This window comes from Neolamprologus brichardi, chromosome 2 (assembly GCF_056152115.1).
Source record: "Neolamprologus brichardi isolate AB-2024 chromosome 2, ASM5615211v1, whole genome shotgun sequence".
NCBI classification, from domain to species: Eukaryota; Metazoa; Chordata; class Actinopteri; order Cichliformes; family Cichlidae; genus Neolamprologus; species Neolamprologus brichardi.
Genome location: NC_142105.1, coordinates 29,679,343 through 29,696,478, shown reverse-complemented (window position 1 = coordinate 29,696,478; position 17,136 = coordinate 29,679,343). Strand labels below are relative to the sequence as shown.

Here is a 17,136-nt window from a genome sequence, read left to right as displayed (position 1 = left end):
ATCCGCTGATCGTTATGATTTATAGCACGGCTGTAGTACAGTTGCACGCATCGGATTGGCTGGAAATGAATCCGGTGGGACAAAGACTCCCATGTGTGCACTTCACTGACTGGAGCCTGGCGATGACGTGTCCGTGCCTGAGAGGATACATTCATACGTTCATCCTCTCTTTACAGCCAGAAAAATAACATAAAGATTAAAAAAATACTCTCTACAGTGTTAACCGCCACATATTGACCTGCTATCTGAAAAACACGCGTAAATATTAGCGCAGTTGCTGAGTATCCTATTTCTTAACGATCTTTGTTGCGGAGTGATTGGGGGCGGAGTCAAGCGGCCGCATAATCAAGATGGCCACCTTCACTGCAAGGTAGGACAAAGCAGTTCCGTTGTTTCATCGCCAATTTATTCTTTTTTTCGAAATATTATCAGTGCGCGGGAGGACAGAGTTTATCATCGTAGTTGCACATCGTATAAGCGTGAAAGCAAACTCACTGTTTCGGGGTTTAACTGCCGCAAAGTCGGAAAATTAATGCGGGAAAAATTCGATATCCCCTCAATTGAATTGAATTGAATTAGCGACTTGACAGGCTGGCTCTTAGTAAGGTTAGCACCTTATCTTGATCCGGATTGGCGATTAACGATAACACTAGAGTCAGACATCGGGTGCATTAGTGCGTGTGTAAAAACCTAGACGTTTATTTATTGTTAAATTAAAAAATTCGTGGCGGTTTCCTGTTGTATTTTTCCGTCTTGAGCACTATCTAGCTAGCCCGCTTAGCTGATTGCGTTAGCTTTTACTGCCTCTTTTCCCTGTCGGCAGTCTGAACACATCCCCTCATCGGGATTTTTACAGTAGGGCTGGGAATGAGTCTTTAATTGCAGGACCAGCGTCCGAGGTGAGGACAATGGGGTGCTTCTTGTTAATATGCGCACTGTGTGCTGGGTGAGGAAATGAGTATAGCTGCCTGTCACATTTTCTGGCGCTATTTTTCCATCGTTTTAGCACCATAGAGACCAAAGTCCGTCTGTGTTTGCTGTCTGTTACCTAACTCCTGTACTGTAGTTTGGTTAACTCTGCCAGGCGTTGCATCCAAATGTGATTGCACGCTGAAGCTAATGTTCTTGTCTTTGCTTCCCATTACAGGATGGCGCCTCTCTTGGTAGTCGGGCTGGCTTTGTGCCTCGGCGGGACTTGGGCTGTGGACAAAGGCAATTTCAAGACCTGTGAGCAGAGTGCTTTCTGCAAGTGAGTTCCCAAAAGACAAACTGCTCATAAATAAAGCGGCACATAATTGCAGAGGTTTATAACTGGTGTCGCTCTTGGTTTGAAATGTTAAACAGGCGTCAGCGAGCTTTGAAGCCTGGAGAGTCTCCTTATCGAGCCCTGCTGGAGACCATGGAGCTGACCAACACCAGACTCACCCTGCAGCTCATCAATGACAACAACAAGGTAGATTACAGAAAGGGGACTTTGTGATAATCCAACAAACATTTGCACAATCTGTAAAATATGATTTCTCTATATTTCTTTTTTTACTTCTGCCTTTGTTTTTATTGCTTTTATCTTTATTTATCGCATTAATAACTGAATTATTAGGCTAACAAATCACTTTTCCCTTGTTTTTATGTTTTTGAACTGTCAGCTGAAATAAAAAATGTTAATCCCATTTTCCAGGGTAACCTCTCTGTTATGTGAAATCATAATGACCCATTGCTAAACCCAGTGTTTTCCTATGCTGTGTTTGTAGAAAATGAGGCACCTGCCTTTTGCTTCTCACTGTTCTCATTCTCACTTTGTGCTTGTGTCGCAGGTGCGTCTGTTGCTCGAGCTCTACCGCCTCCAGGGAAACATAACGAGGGTGAAGATTAACGAGCTTAAGCCTCTGAAACCTCGCTATGAAGTCCCAGACGTGCTCATCAGGGAGCCTACCACAGAGCCGTGAGTGTCCTGTGAGGGTTTCATGGGTGGGTGGAGGTTTTGATGTTGGGAGTCAAGCCGAAAAGACAAGAACAGGAAGGATACTTATTTCAAAGGATCTTTAAATAGGCAGAGCAACAGAAAATATTTCATGATAACATCAGCTTTTTTAAAGGTTAGGTAAAGTAAGGGTGTGAATTCTGAAATTTCTACTTTGACAAAGATCCGTTTATTAAAGAGATGCCTCGAACAAAGCAACACACACTCAGATGTGACTTAGGAATTATAAGATGAAGAATCTCTCCGATTTTCCTTGTTAAATGAAAGAAAACCCATCATATGGTTCACGGCTTCTCTGCACCTCCTGACTGTGAAGGTGTCAGGTGAGTGAGAACTGAAACTTTGAATAGAAATTGTTCCAGTAAAACAAAAACTTGTAACTGTTTCAGATAATTTCCTCTCTGTCTTACAGCTTTAAGTGTGAAGTTGTGATTAATCAGATGATAATAAAAACTATTCAAATTGAGTTCCTGACTTTGCATTTCTTCATCAAAACTAAATCCTCACTTCACATTTCGCTCTCTCTCTTTTTCCTTTCAGCCTCTCTGTCTTGTCTCAGGACGAGAATGGTGTGGTGCTGTCCCTGGGGGTGGAGTCTCAGAGAGTCATTATTAGCGCCCGGCCCTTCCGACTGGACATCATGGAAGGAAGCGACGTGCTGATGTCTCTGAACTCACGCGGCCTGCTGGCCTTTGAGCACCTGAGGATGCGCAAGGACACGTGAGAAACCCACGCATGCACACACATTTACAAATGCCAGCCCTCTCTTTGAATCCACGTCGTCACTCCGTGGATGATTTCTGTTTTTGTTCCCATGATATGGTTTGTTTTTTTTGAGTATTGTCTCTGACTCGTTGTTCTGTCCTCTTCTCCCCTATCATCCTAGTTTCTCCTATAAAGTAACTAGCACAGTGGCTAGCGTGTGGGATAATATCAAGAGGGTATTCTCTAGGTAAAGACCCTTAAGATTTGTGTGTATTCTGTCCCATGTGCTAATGCTGCCAGTAGTGACATAAAATTTAGGGCCACACATCATATCAACTTCTGTATTTACCCTCAAATAAATGTGATGGAGAGAGAGGGTGTGGGTGAGTGTGTGCATGGTGTTGTTTGATTTTTATTTAGATTAAGGGATCATTCCAGCCCTTCCTGTTAGCATAGCTGTGATAGACCGTCTTTACAATGACCATCAGAAGACCCAGAGAGATTATCTGCTTTAGGCCTTTTAGTTACTGTCTGCGTAAAGCAATGTTTTGTCAGATCAACGTTTGATTAACTGTACTCCTTTAGTATTGCTCTAGCAGCTCGTCTGATAAATTCATCTAACACCGCAACTGCATGACTGACTGGATTTCTCAATCTGTTCTTTTGAATGAATGATTCAAATTTTCACTCTTGCTTAATTTATGGTCAGAGCTAAGTGCAGAAATAATGTTAGCGCTGTTTAAGGTCCAGATAAGAGCTATGATGTGGCATTACACACACGTCAGGGTTTCCCACAACCTTATTTTAGATCTACCAGAGATTATGTTGCTGTCATACATAGTATAAAAGAGAGGGATGGTATGTTTTATAAATCACTGAGATGCTGTTAGGGCTGTTCGATATAACGATATATATTGGATGACGATATAAAAACGTCTATCGTTTCATTTTATGCTATCGTTTGTTTCGTGGTGCAGCAAAATAAACTGTTTACGGCAATATTTTTTCATCGTTTTGATGGTCGCTGTAGTAGCTATATTAATTTTGTAAAGTTCTCTCTTTCTCTTATATTTTATATAACCACAATACGGACGGACAAGCACCTGTTTTTATGCGTTGTCGTTAGCAACAACGACGGTAACAGCATCGCTTGTCGGCTTGTTTATGTTCCACATAAACCTTTCACAATAAAGCTCAACATCCCGTTGAGACTTTTCAAAATAAACTGAATCACGTGAAAGAGCAGATTATTTACGGATGAGAATTAAAAAAGAGTCACCAGGTGCTAAAAAATAAACCTTAGACTCAAACGTTAGAACAGGCGTTTCCCCGCAGCACGCCGTGTAATAAATACTCACAAAGAAAACGGCGGCAGTTACAACTTATGTCTAAAAATGTATCGTTTCATGCATCGGTTAAAACACTTGACTCCTGCTACATGACGCGCAGCTGGAAACACTTCCCGCAAGTCGAGCTGCCCGAGATTCACAGAATTTACAGAAAATGTTACATTTTATGATTTATATCGTTGTCGGGACGATAGAATTCTTATATCGGGATATGAGATTTTGGTCATATCGCACAGCCCTAGATGCTGTCACCATCTTGGTGTTTTGAAACCAGATTTGGTTAGAGAGAGGTGGATGATTGTGGATGGAGGGTAACCCTCATTCCTGACACTTAGCGTGACCAAAATGTAAGCAATTGACTGTAGACCAGCCACAGGTTGCAGCGCTTAATGGTGGTCTAGCACGTTCCAGGTTCACCAGTTGCTACACTGAGCCCATCTAGGCTGCAGAGCATAATAATGACTAACATCACCAAGACAATGGAGTTAAGTTTATCTGCATATAAAATATGTATACGTTAATGTAAGATCATGCATAAACTCACAAACACCCCCTAACTTCTCCTGCCACAAAGTCAGTGGGAGACAGTGCATGTAGTCTGTGTCCTGCCTGTTAGTTCTCAGGCATTACCTCAATTCCCAAACCCAACAGCAACATCTCTCTTTGTGGTTATATTTCAGTTTGTAGTTGTGCGTGTTCTTGGTGTAAGAACTGGCATTGGAGCTATTTTAACCAACAATACAGTACTTACTGTCTGTATTAACAGGGTTTTAAGACAAGCTGTTGTTTACACTTATCCCTGGCATGTATATCACTGCAATTCATTTCAAAACTTTGTCGCAAATGTGTGAAGGGTCTTTTGGCGGCTTACTCTTGGTTACTTTCAGTTTATGCCTGATCCACTAAGTCCTTTGGGTGTTACGTGCTACAGCCTCTGGAGCTCCTGTCCCATAATGTGTAGCTTGAAATAGCCACAAGGCAGGGAGTTGCTCAGTCCCTTTTGTCATTACAGTAATTAATGGTAGATATGGTCAGATGTCAGTGTGGTGTCAGCGGGGGCAATCACCAACTTGTGTTTGTATGTCCCTTTCCTTGAATCATAGTTTAATTATCCCATATATTACCACCATCACAATATCATCAAGATGGCCTGACTTTGCTAAAGTAACACATCTTTTTTTTTTTTTTCCATACCCCTCCTCACGTTGTTCTTTATGCCATGAGCAGTCAGGCAGACCCAGAGGCTGAGAAGAAGGAGGAGGCTGATCCAGCAAACCAAGCAGAGGTACTGCACAATAAAATCCACTGTCTTTCAGTCTTTCCCTCTTGATTTAAAACCACCATTTCACTGCTGCATCTCAGCTAGATCTGAGTGATGTGACTAATTCCCCTGTTTGGCTAACAGACAACAAAGGAAGAGGAAGAGAAAGTAGAAGACGGGATGTGGGAAGAAACATTTAAATCGCACACAGACAGCAAACCTAATGGTAAATCCTCCTTGTGATTTCAGTATCGGTATCATAATGTCTGCATGTCAGTGTGTGTGTTCGGGTTTGCCAGGTGGTGAAAAGGTGTTCTCTTTGACTGATGTTGGATGTGTTTGCTCCTCAGGTCCATCTGCTGTTAGTTTAGATTTCTCACTGCCAGGAGTCGAGCATGTTTATGGTATTCCAGAACATGCAGACACTCTCAGACTCAAAACAACAGAGTGAGTGCCACCAGCTTTTTACATGTAGAATAGATTTCATTATGAAAAATGCACAGATGTTTTATGCATGCCTGTGTTTGTGTGTTCCAGTAATGGAGATCCGTATCGACTCTATAACCTGGATGTGTTCCAGTATGAACTGTATAACCCTATGGCCTTGTACGGGTCTGTCCCAGTGATGGTAGCCCACAGTCCCCAGCGAACTACAGGCATCTTCTGGCTTAATGCTGCAGAGACCTGGGTGGATATTAGCTCCAATACAGCTGGAAAGGTATGTGGGGGGAGGGGGGTTGTCATTTCCTCCAAGAAGTCTTGATCTGGATTGTTACTTAAAGTGAATTTAGTTTTTTGTTTGTTTGTTTTTGTTGTTGTTTTTTTTTGTTGTTTTAGCCATCAGTAATTATATCAAAAATATAAAAGCGTCTTTTGTCGTGCTGCTCTCTTTCCAGACTGTTTTTGGGAAAATGCTAGATTATGTTCAGGGCTCCAGTGAGACACCACAGACAGATGTGCGTTGGATCTCTGAAAGCGGCATCATTGACGTCTTCATTATGCTGGGACCAACTCCTAAAGACGTCTTCTCTCAGTACGCCTCTCTTACAGGTAGGAAGTGTCAATACTGCTGAGACTCTTGTGTAAAGTTGTATACACAAATACCACTAGCATTCATTTAATAGTCTTAATGTTTTAATGGTTTTTATCGAGGGCCTGTTGGGATTTCCTTGTTCGTTAGCAATTGCTTCTGGCCGGGAGCACAGGAGTGGTACCCTCGAGCTAAAACGTCTCGTTTCAGTTAGAAAGTAATCTACTGGGCTGTATGAAGGCGCAATACACGATAAAAAAATCTTATGGTGAACTCTGACTATTCGAGGATACAACCTATTTTGCTATTTTTTATTTATTTTTTTAGCTTAAAATGAGCAGTCCAATTTATTCAGATTTGTTTTGATATCTCTTATTCATAAGAAATATTCCAGTCTCCTTAGTTGTAATAATGTTTATTAGATTCATTTTTAGCCTAGGTAAGCACCTGATTGTAATCTGCAGAGTATTAATTAATACTGAGACAGTTTTTCAATGAACCCAATAATTATATTTGGTTCACAAATTCAATCACAGTAATGCAATATTTGCCTTCTTGAACCCTCTATTTGAGATTGCTGGTAATTTTAAACAGAAGTGATTAAAATCAGTGGTGATTCATGAAAGCGTCTGCTCAAATTAATTTTATTTCAAGTCAAATTTTTATTAATCTTTTATAGTATTGATCCACTGCCTAATGGCAGTAATAAAACTACAAATTTTGAATAACAGCTCTTGACTGGCCTCTTCTGTGTGTTTATCAGGCACTCAGTCTTTCCCTCCCCTGGCTTCCCTGGGATACCATCAGTGCCGCTGGAATTACAACGACCAGGAGGACGTGAAGTCGGTCGATGCCGGCTTCGACGAGCACGACATCCCCTATGACTTCATCTGGCTCGATATCGAGCACACCGATGGGAAGCGCTACTTCACCTGGGATCCGCACAAGTTTGCGACCCCGAAGGAGATGCTGCAGGGTCTCATGGACAAGAAGCGCAAGGTACAGATGGGAATATGACGATCACAGTGATAGGATGCACAGTTTGATGGGTGTCTGGCCAGAACTTCACTTCACTTTTTATTTGTTACTTTTCTAGATGGTTGCTATTGTGGACCCCCACATTAAAGTAGACAGCAACTACAAGATCCATAATGAAATCCGCTCTCTGGGTTTCTATGTCAAGAATAAAGATGGTGGCGACTATGAAGGCTGGTGCTGGCCTGGTAAGAGAGTGAGAACTCCACATCAGTATTTCTTTATCAAACATAAAATATTTCTCTAATATTTGTTCTCTTTGTTTTTCCTTGGGTTGGATGACATCTGTTAGGAAGTGCCAGTTATCCAGACTTCACTCGTGCAGACATGAGAGCCTGGTGGGCCAGCATGTTTGCCTACGATCAGTATGAGGTGAGCCTTGAAGACATGAAGTTGCTAATCTGCAACTAAAAGTTTACCTATTGAAGATACAGCGTGACACCTGTGTAACTGATATATGAGGCTTTTGTTACATTTTTTGTTTTAGTAAACAATATTTATTTAATATATTCTCACATGAAACTGAACCACCTGAGCTTTCCACAGTTGGCTTGTAACTGAATATTCATTCAAGTTTGAACTTTTTTTAGGAGTAAAAATAAATAAATAGATTTTTCCATAAATTTGTTTAATCTCATCTCAAAATGAAATCTACCGTATTTCCCGGACTACAAAGCGCACCTGAATATTAGCCGCACAAGCTAAAATCAGGGGAAAATCCTGTTTTGTACACACATTAGCCGCACCTGACTAAAAGCCGCAGGTGTTTCAATGTTGACTTATCATATGTAAGAGAATATGCACAAAGCGAATTGTCAGGAAAGAGATGGCTGTTTGGAGACACACCCCTTTTATTAATATTTTGAAAAACAAGTTACGGGTACATATTTGCATAACTTTTTAGGTATATGTACAAGTACCGGTAAATACAAGTACGAAACATGTACTGTGCTTCATAAATGAGTAACAAATGTAGTACATAACAATAACCTACAGCACACCAGAAAAATAGATTCGGCCTACCTTTTAGGCTCAGGTGCAGTGACACGGCTTTAACAAGAAGAAAAGTCAGTCATTCACCACCATCTTTCTCTTCTTCCTGCGCACTAAAACCACCAAAGTCCTCTTCTCCAGTGTCGGATACGAACAGGCTCAGGATGGCTTCGTCATCCACTCTCCGCTTCTCCTTCGTTGTCACTTTCAAAACCAAACAAATCCTCGTTGTCAGTGTCGGAGTCGAACACCCTCTGAAGGGCCGTGGCGGTGTCCTGCTCTCCATCATGCAGCAGTCCAGCCCTTCGAAATCCGTTGGTGATCATGGATGTTTTCACACTTCCACGCTGTCAGAATCCACTGGTGGACTTGAGCATAACTTGCTTTTCGCAAGTTTATCACCGCTCATCATCCACGCCTCCCGCTGAACGCGTAGCGCTACTTTGAAGTTTGTTTTTTGCGCTACTTCGTACGGCACTACGTTGCCTGGCGGACGGACATGTGACCAACATACCACTCTTGAACCCCGAGCCTTCCGCCAGGCAACGTAGTGCCGGAGAACAGCGGAACAAACAAAACAAATCGTCTTACGATATGACAAAAATCATGGACAATCCATAGAAAAGCCGCACCTGACTAAAAGCTGCAGGGTTCAAAGCTTGTGCAAAAAGTAGCGGCTTATAGCCCAACAATTACGGTAATCTGTTCACTCTCCAGGGCACCATGGAGAACCTGCATACATGGAACGACATGAATGAGCCATCAGTCTTCAATGGGCCGGAGGTCACTATGCACAAGGATGCAATGCATGGATCCTGGGAGCATCGTGATATACACAACCTGTATGGTTTATATGTGGTGAGTGTACTTCACTGTGACCTTTCTCATTAATAATTTTTTTAGAGAACCTATAGATTATTTGGAGTTTGTTACTCTGTTGGAGGACAGATAATCTTTGGCATCCTTTTATTACCTGTTACTGAAAATAAAACTCCTTTAAAAAGGAATAAGAGATCCTAAAGTTGTATTTGGTAACTTACTGTAAATGTTAGTCTGTTTTCCTCTTATTTATCGATTTCTTTATTATCGACAGCAAATGGCCACGGCGGAGGGTTTGATCCAGCGGTCAGGAGGAGTTGAGCGACCATTTGTCCTGACCAGGGCCTTCTTCGCTGGGTCTCAGCGCATCGGTGAGCCATTTTCTTTCTTTACTTTCTTGCCTGCTGTAATGTAGACGTGGCATCGCACGTCGAACAGCTGACGTTTACAGGATGCAGTCTTCTTTGTTTACATTTGGCGTTGGCTAGACCAAACACCACTTTAAGTTTGTTCAGACTGAGCCGTGAAAGGACCCTCGACTCTTGGACAGTAAAATTATCAATGCTCATAAAAACAGCACGGATCATTGTTTGACAAGAACCATTGTTTGATAACCCTTACCCTTAATAATTCCCTAATTAGTAGTACTGTAAAGGCAGTAAATTGAAGCTTAAAATGAAAACGGTTCACCTTATTTTTACTTTTCATAACAAAAAGAATTGGGTGTTGCATTATCTTGTGTGTTAAGGTTTGTTTTTTGGCTCTTAGGTGCTGTGTGGACAGGAGATAATGCTGCTGAGTGGGACCACCTGAAAATATCCATCCCCATGTGTTTGAGTATGGGCCTGGTTGGAATCTCTTTCTGTGGAGGTGAGCACAACCCTCCTAGATTCTCTGGTCAGCTTAAAATGACCATCGTGTTCAGTTTCATTCATGTCGCACAGTGATGTTGTTCAGATACTGTTTGTGCTGGTCAATCTCATGATGAGGATAACCATCCAAACCACAATAAAGCCATAATTGGTTTAGTCTGATTAAAATCGAATACAATCGTCAAATGCATCTCTGGATGCTGCTGCAAGTTTTGTTTTGTTTTTTTCCCCCCTTTGCCTCATTTAATGTTTTGCCCTCCGTCAGATAACTGTTCGAACCTGATTTAACTTAATTCTTAAGGCTGAAACGCTGCTCTGCTGCCACACAGGAGACTGAAATTACCACCATCATTACAGCTAGAGTTTATAGTCCAGGCCTAGAGAAGTGATCAGAAGTCATCAAAGCTCTGAGTGTGGGACTTTCCAAACCTGGAGGCACCACTTCTAGTTCTATCAGTCCTCAGATTTTCCTTTCCTTTTTATTTATAGTACTTACAAAGTCTTGATTTTTATGAAACCTCAAATGTGGAACAGAACAATGCTAAAAACCCTTCATTTGCTACCTTTTAATATTTAGCTATACTGCATCTTTCAAATAGGTGTGAGTGTGCAGCATCGAACTTGAACACAGCAGTAAAACAGGACTAAATTTTGAAAGGGGAAATGCATTCATTCAGATCAGTTTTACGTAATTGTTTTGACTAATATACAAATCCCTCGGGTGTTTGGTAAGGTTGTCATGGAAATGGGCATGAGGCATTACCATGGTGAGCCCATATTCCCATGTTAAATCAGCTGCAGTCACATAAATATTGATTTAGTACAAAATCCGCTTTAAGAGTTGAGCTCTAAACATGGATTGTTTCAAGAAGTTTGTGTCCTGCCGTCTTGTGTTGTCAACCGAGGCTATAATGTCCCTCTCTGTCTCACAGCTGACATCGGTGGCTTCTTCAAGTCTCCCAGCACTGAACTGCTTGTGCGTTGGTACCAGGCGGGTGCTTACCAGCCATTCTATAGAGCCCATGCCCATCTGGACACGCCCCGCCGCGAGCCCTGGCTGTTTGGTCCAGAAAACACTGCACTGATCCGTGAAGCCGTGCGCCAGCGCTACACCTTCCTGCCCTACTGGTACCAGCTGTTCTACCGCGCACATGTGACGGGAGAGCCCGTCATGAGGTGATGATTTTGGTTAACCTGCATGTATTGACTGTCTATCCACAGATAATTGTAGTCTGAAGAGGCCTCATTTGACCAAACTGCTGTTTAAAATTGATCTAATATGCCAACTAATTTTAAGGCAGTTATTTGATTGCTTTTAGAGTTTATAAAGAAGAGTGATACCACACAAAAAGACAGTGTATTCAAGTAGTTACTGCAATGTGCTGTAGGACAGAGGTGAATATTACTTTCCCAATCAAGAGAAATGGAATTTCAAATCGGGAAGGAAAAAAAATCCTTTATTTGGGTTATAAAAATATATTGCAGTGTGGCTGATTTGTGCAGTATATTGCGATGCAGATGCAAATATTGTGTGCATGTCTATTGCAGACCTCTGTGGGTGGAGTATCCTCAGGATCTGGCTACTTTTGCTCTGGAAGACGAGTACTTAATCGGTGAGACTCTTAACCAAATTTGAGGCCTTCAGTATTCATCAAGCATCCACAGTGATAACTGCAGTTTGTCATTGGGATTAAAAGCGACCCAAAGTAATCCTTTCACAGGTTCATCTACAGAAACCTTGCTGAACAAAGGCTCCCTTATGTTCAAAAATGCAATGATCCTTAGTGGAAATTTATTTCTGTCACCTTATTGCGCTTTCCTCTCATGCGACTCACCTGATGCATCAGTTAATTGTGTTGTCGTGATGTGCAACACCACATCAAATGACAGGAAGTGCAACAAGGTGACAGAGCTATGGTTGCACTGACACAATCAAATGGTTTGTCAGGTGAGCAGCTAACAGGGGGACAGTCTGATGCTCAGCTGAAGTTACAGTTCAAAGTTGGGAAGGAAAAAAAAAATTAAGTCACAAGTCAACATGCATGTGAACATGATTTTGGCTAAAATATAACCTCCTACTATGTAGCTTCCCTCAGTTTGTTTCTTTCCAGCTGACAAACTTACTGCTTTGGGTCACTGTTTTCCCTTCTTTATAAATCATGTTTTGGAAGTACAGGTTGTATAGTGGGGGTACACTATTATTTATGTTATAGAGTTATCTACAACTTGCTTCTGCTGCCATCAGGTGGCCAAAAATACCTGTTATCTCGGTTTAAATTGACTTACAATGTTCAGACACTTGAATTAGAAAATCTGTGCAGCTGTGCCTGTCTGTGTGGTGGTGCTTCACTTTGTCAATATGACAAATGAGAATAAAACCCTGAATCTAGTTGTTCCAGCCAGACAGGCATGTTTTGAAATGGTTGCCACTTCCCCTGACGTCATTTTAATTCTGCCTCAGGACGAGACTTGCTGGTGCACCCAGTTGTTGAGGAGGGAGCCAGAGGAGTCACTGCCTACCTGCCCGGCAAAGATGAGGTAAGAGGAAGAAACGGAGGCTTTTATTTTGACACATGTAACGGGTATCTTTGATCTTTTCAGACGGGCGTATCTTAATGTGTGTGAACGTGTGTTATCAGGTCTGGTTCGATGTCCACACCTTCCAGAAACACAACGGAGCCCAAAACCTTTACATTCCTGTCACCATGAGCTCTGTAAGTGTCAAACTCTCAGCTTAACTTTTTTTTTTTTAAGCTCAGTGTATTCTTTCTCATTAGTAGCCTTGGTGTTTTGTTGTTAGATCCCGGTTTTCCAGCGCGGCGGTTCCATAATTCCCAGGAAGCTTAGAGTCCGCAGGTCCTCCACCTGCATGGAGCATGACCCCTACACTCTCTATGTGGCTCTTAATCTCCAGGTAACTGAACTGCACATCCTCTGTTGCTACAGTGCTAAGTAATGTTGAGATGTTAATGACAGGTTTTAACCATTTATTTAATGCATTATTTATTTTGATAGAGAACTGCAGATGGTGAGCTCTACATAGACGATGGCCATACTTTCAACTATGAAAAGAAGGAGTTCATCTACAGGAAGCTTACCTTTGCCAACAAAGTCCTCTCTTCTGTGTGAGTGACGGTTATGTTAACAAAATTCTGTCTGAATAAAAAACAAACAAACCATGATGTCACTATAGTTACACTTTTAATATAAACACAGTGAAACTGAAGAAACGTTTTCACATGTTGTGCCAATCTATTCAGGGACAATTTCTTTAATCTTAAATCTGCTATTGCTAAGTATTTATGATAGGTTTGTAGCATAAACCTATTCGCTGGAACGTTAAGGACAATTTAATTACACAGAAAAGCAAGACACGAGTAGGCAAAGTTCTTCATGTTTCTCGTGCACGGGAGAGAACCGGACAAACGCTGTTCCTTCGCTTGACCCCAGTTGCTCTCGTCCGCTCCCCCGTAACACTGCTCTTTTATTGAGGTTACATGAATATACATAGGTTCATTAACATATGACGTATACATACAAAGAGTACCTTGCCTATGCGTTGTGTGTGTTGTCAGAGTGTGACCCCATAAAGACTTCCCAAACCCTGCTGGTCTGGAAGTCCAGCCGTTCATCTAAACAAAAGGCACTTAGACTAAAACAGATATAGCTACGTTTATCCTACCATAAAACAATAAGAGAAGGTATGCCTTCACCCATGCCCCCAGAATGTGGGTGTGAAAGCCAGAACACTCTGGAATGCACACAACGTCTCTGCAGACTATCAAGGATCAAACCTCTACCAATCTAAAACTAATTATAAAACTCTAAGCATATATAAGTAGATATTTCTAAGCATAAATGATAATCAACAATACAAATCCAACAATTTAACTCTGTGTCTGCCTGATCCACAGTAACCTTGCTCCTGATGCCAAGTTTACTACAGATTCCTGGATTGAACGTATTATCGTACTGGGAGCCAGTAAACCCAGCAAAGTTACCCTTAAGACTGCTGGTAAGTGCTTGATATGAAATCATCTTCAGTTCGAGTCTGCATGTTGAAGCTCCTTTCAAATGTTTTAAATGTAAGCATTTACTGGTAAACACTCATGGAATTAAAAAAAAATCGTGATGTGTGCCTTTAAAGTGGGATATAAGATAAAAAGGGTGGAATTTCATGCTCCAGATTTGTATTTTTATGCTAAAGTAGATCTGCATGAAACGGTTATAAATACTCACTATTTAGCTTTTGATAGGCCTTGGATGCAGCTCCTCTATTCATCCAGTGCTTGAAGTAAGCCACCTTTCTCATGCCCCTCACAAATAGAAAGTTTGAACATGAGGTGGGTGGGGCTTCTCATTGACATGCAGATTCAGTACCAGGAAAAACTGTACAGGCAACACTCTGAAGCCTGAGGATATTTGTTTATACTACGACCGTGTTTAGTGTGAGCATCAACAACTGAAATGGGCAATGGATGACCAAAAATAAGGGAAAGGATCATGGATAATCACCATTTTCTACTCTTTGCTGATTTCCCCTTATTTAGTTTCATGTCGTTTAAGAAGTTGTTTTCAAACTCTTATTCAGATGGGATGGCAGCTTTAGGATCTGAAAGATTTAAGATGTGAAATTTGGCAATCTGTTACGGATTTATGTGTAAAAAATATGCAGCTTCTAAACTTAAAATCCCCTGATGTTTGTTTTCTTACTTTTTTGTTTGTTTACAGATGGCCAAGAGAAGCAGCTGGAGTTCGATTTTAACGCCTCCATGTCTGTTCTGACAGTCCGTAAGCCCGGCATGAACGCAGGGGCCGACTGGACCGTGACATTTCAGTAATCGTGAAAGATGAAAAAGGAGGAAGCAGGAGGGGGAAAACGGCTTATTTGAACCGAAAGTGAGCAGAGGGAGAGAGAGGGAAACGGAAATAAGGCACTAATACCCATAACTAACTAAAACAGAGTAAGATAGGCAACATGGTGGGGAAAAAAGGATACACAAGACACTGATTACACGCACACAGAGATTCATGTATACCTGTTAGTCGATCTGAGCCACTTTACTTTTCTGCCATTTTCCTCTTGTGTTCACACTTTAATACGTAACAGAGAGAGTTCAGGGTTATTGCTAGATGAACAATTATGTTTTGTCACATTGCTCGACCTGTTTAATTCATGTCATTGTTAGGAATCTTTGGGGTAAGACAGAAACTTGTTTTTGTTTTTTTTTTTGTCCACTTCATTTTCCATCCAGTTTGCCTCAGAAAACCCCAAACCAATCCACTGTTTTCCATTTAAAATGAAGGTTCACATTCAAAGCCTCCATCTGCTGCTGATCCTCTCGATGCTCATCGAAAACTCATTTCATTCCTCTTTTAAGAAAAGCACTTAAATTGACTTAGATTCAGGCTGTCTTTGTTTGTTCCCTGTATTCCAGAACTTGTGCACATGGTTGATCAACCGGCATCAATCTGGTTACTTACCTGCTGCTCAGTGAGGGGATTTGCAGCTGTTGTTTAGAACAAAGTTGGCAATGGGAATCACTTCAGGGGACTGAACCACTGACAATTTGTGGCTCATTCTGTTGATGTGCTTTCATTGTTTTAATTTTTTTGTTTTCCTGCATTGTTCAAGAGATTTTCCTTAAATGCACTTAAAGAAGAATGAGAACTGATTGAAATGATTCTGTGGAGGTGAGTTATGCTCCACCTAGTCAAATGATCTGACCTTTTTTGTAGTTTTGTTCTGGGAGGGTTGTTTTTGTTTTTTTGCTTGATTGCTTTTATGATCACAACCATACGCTTAGTTGCATTTTTGTTGGTGATGAACTGGTGGAAATGGAAGTGAAGGATCGGACTTCAGCTCTCAAAGTTGTCAGATGTACTTTAAAAAGATGAGACCAAGTGAAAATAAAATTGATCAAATGTAAACCTATTGCCTTCTATGAGTCAGTAATTCATAAATGTTTCTTTATATGCGCCTGGTCCTGTTTCATATTCTGAGTGGAGTATCACTTCTAAAGCAGCCAACTGGATATGGTGGTATGCATTATATTAAACCTACACCGACTAGATACTTTAATAGGTGCGCATATTCAACTGTTAATGCAAGTGTCTAATCTGCTAATCACATGACAGGAACTCATTACATTTAGGGATGTAGACGTGGTAAAGATGGGCTGTAGAGTAGAGCATCAGAATGGGCACTAAAAGCTGATAGAGAAGCAACAGTAATCTAATAACTGCTTATTACAATCAACTATGTTAATGCTAATTATCAAGTACCTTACTTGCTATTTGAAAGTGGAAAGAGGTCAGGGGGCTCTCACCTCTTTTTGGCTGCCTAAAACATTGAACCTTGAAGCAGAAGAACATGTATGGCTGTGTTCAGAAAAATGGTAGTTAGTGGAATGTAAGAAATGGATCGTGAAGTCTCTAAACACATAGAGCAATGGATTTCAATCTTTTGTTATTCAAACACATGTACTCACAGTGAAATTAGTTAAAGCCAACAAGAATATGAATTCAAACACAAGAAATAAATATGAAAACAAGGAATAAGAAAAAAATGAAAGCAAAGATAGTCTAAATAAGAAAAGTCAGGTTTAAAGTTTAAAAAAAGAGCACCTACAAGCCAACCTTGTTGCCAAACACTCAACCTGGATAAGACATATTCTGTATTTTATTTTTGTCAGCATAGACTATCATTTGTTTTTATTTTTGTTTTTTCAAGTCTAGTTTTTACCCCTCAGCCTTTTTTTGGCTGAGGGGTAAAAAGTTTGTGAATGCAAAAACATGAGAGCAAGTTGACGTAGGAGTTTCAAATTGATACCATAGGTGTATCTACTAAAAATGTCACATGAGTTTGAATCTCACTGCCCATTGCCTCAAGGTCAGGGGTCAGAGGTTGAGCTTTCTGAAAATCTTGTGAATGACATAACTTGCAAACATGGCAACATATGATTTTGAAATTCATACAATAGGCGGATCTTCTAGGAGGCTGAGGGGTACCACTGGCCACTGCCAGCATTCTTATTTGTTATTTGCTATTTCCAGTTGAAACTAAATTAACAACTTGGGCTACACCAGTA

General features: G+C 41.0%; 1 protein-coding gene across 2 annotated transcripts; it reads left to right on the top strand.

Annotated features, from left to right (window-relative positions):
- The first annotated feature begins 132 nt into the window (after positions 1 to 132).
- On the top strand, positions 133 to 15,980 carry ganabb (glucosidase II alpha subunit b). 2 transcript variants are annotated; one of them, XM_087850523.1, is made up of 25 exons: positions 133 to 370; positions 1,148 to 1,249; positions 1,345 to 1,453; positions 1,815 to 1,942; positions 2,522 to 2,701; positions 2,868 to 2,933; positions 5,263 to 5,320; positions 5,441 to 5,522; positions 5,647 to 5,743; positions 5,834 to 6,014; positions 6,193 to 6,346; positions 7,090 to 7,325; positions 7,423 to 7,549; positions 7,654 to 7,733; positions 9,072 to 9,212; positions 9,448 to 9,544; positions 9,942 to 10,043; positions 10,978 to 11,221; positions 11,594 to 11,658; positions 12,507 to 12,583; positions 12,685 to 12,759; positions 12,846 to 12,959; positions 13,061 to 13,170; positions 13,960 to 14,060; positions 14,777 to 15,980. In XM_087850523.1, the coding sequence occupies exons 1-25, from the start codon at positions 351 to 353 to the stop codon at positions 14,884 to 14,886; spliced, it is 2,856 nt and encodes a 951-aa protein (XP_087706649.1). In that variant the 5' UTR covers positions 133 to 350; the 3' UTR covers positions 14,887 to 15,980. The 2 variants fall into 2 exon arrangements, with proteins under 2 accessions (XP_087706649.1, XP_087706651.1); XM_087850525.1 differs by lacking the exon at positions 2,868 to 2,933 and having other exon boundaries at positions 134 to 370.
- The last annotated feature ends 1,156 nt before the right edge of the window (positions 15,981 to 17,136 follow it).

Coding starts and splice junctions, on each gene's coding strand:
- ganabb (XM_087850523.1), top strand. CDS start 351: ATGGCCACCTTCACTGCAAG. Junction 7,734..9,071: donor TTGCCTACGATCAGTATGAG/GTGAGCCTTGAA, acceptor TTCACTCTCCAG/GGCACCATGGAGAACCTGCA. Junction 12,960..13,060: donor ATGTGGCTCTTAATCTCCAG/GTAACTGAACTG, acceptor TTATTTTGATAG/AGAACTGCAGATGGTGAGCT.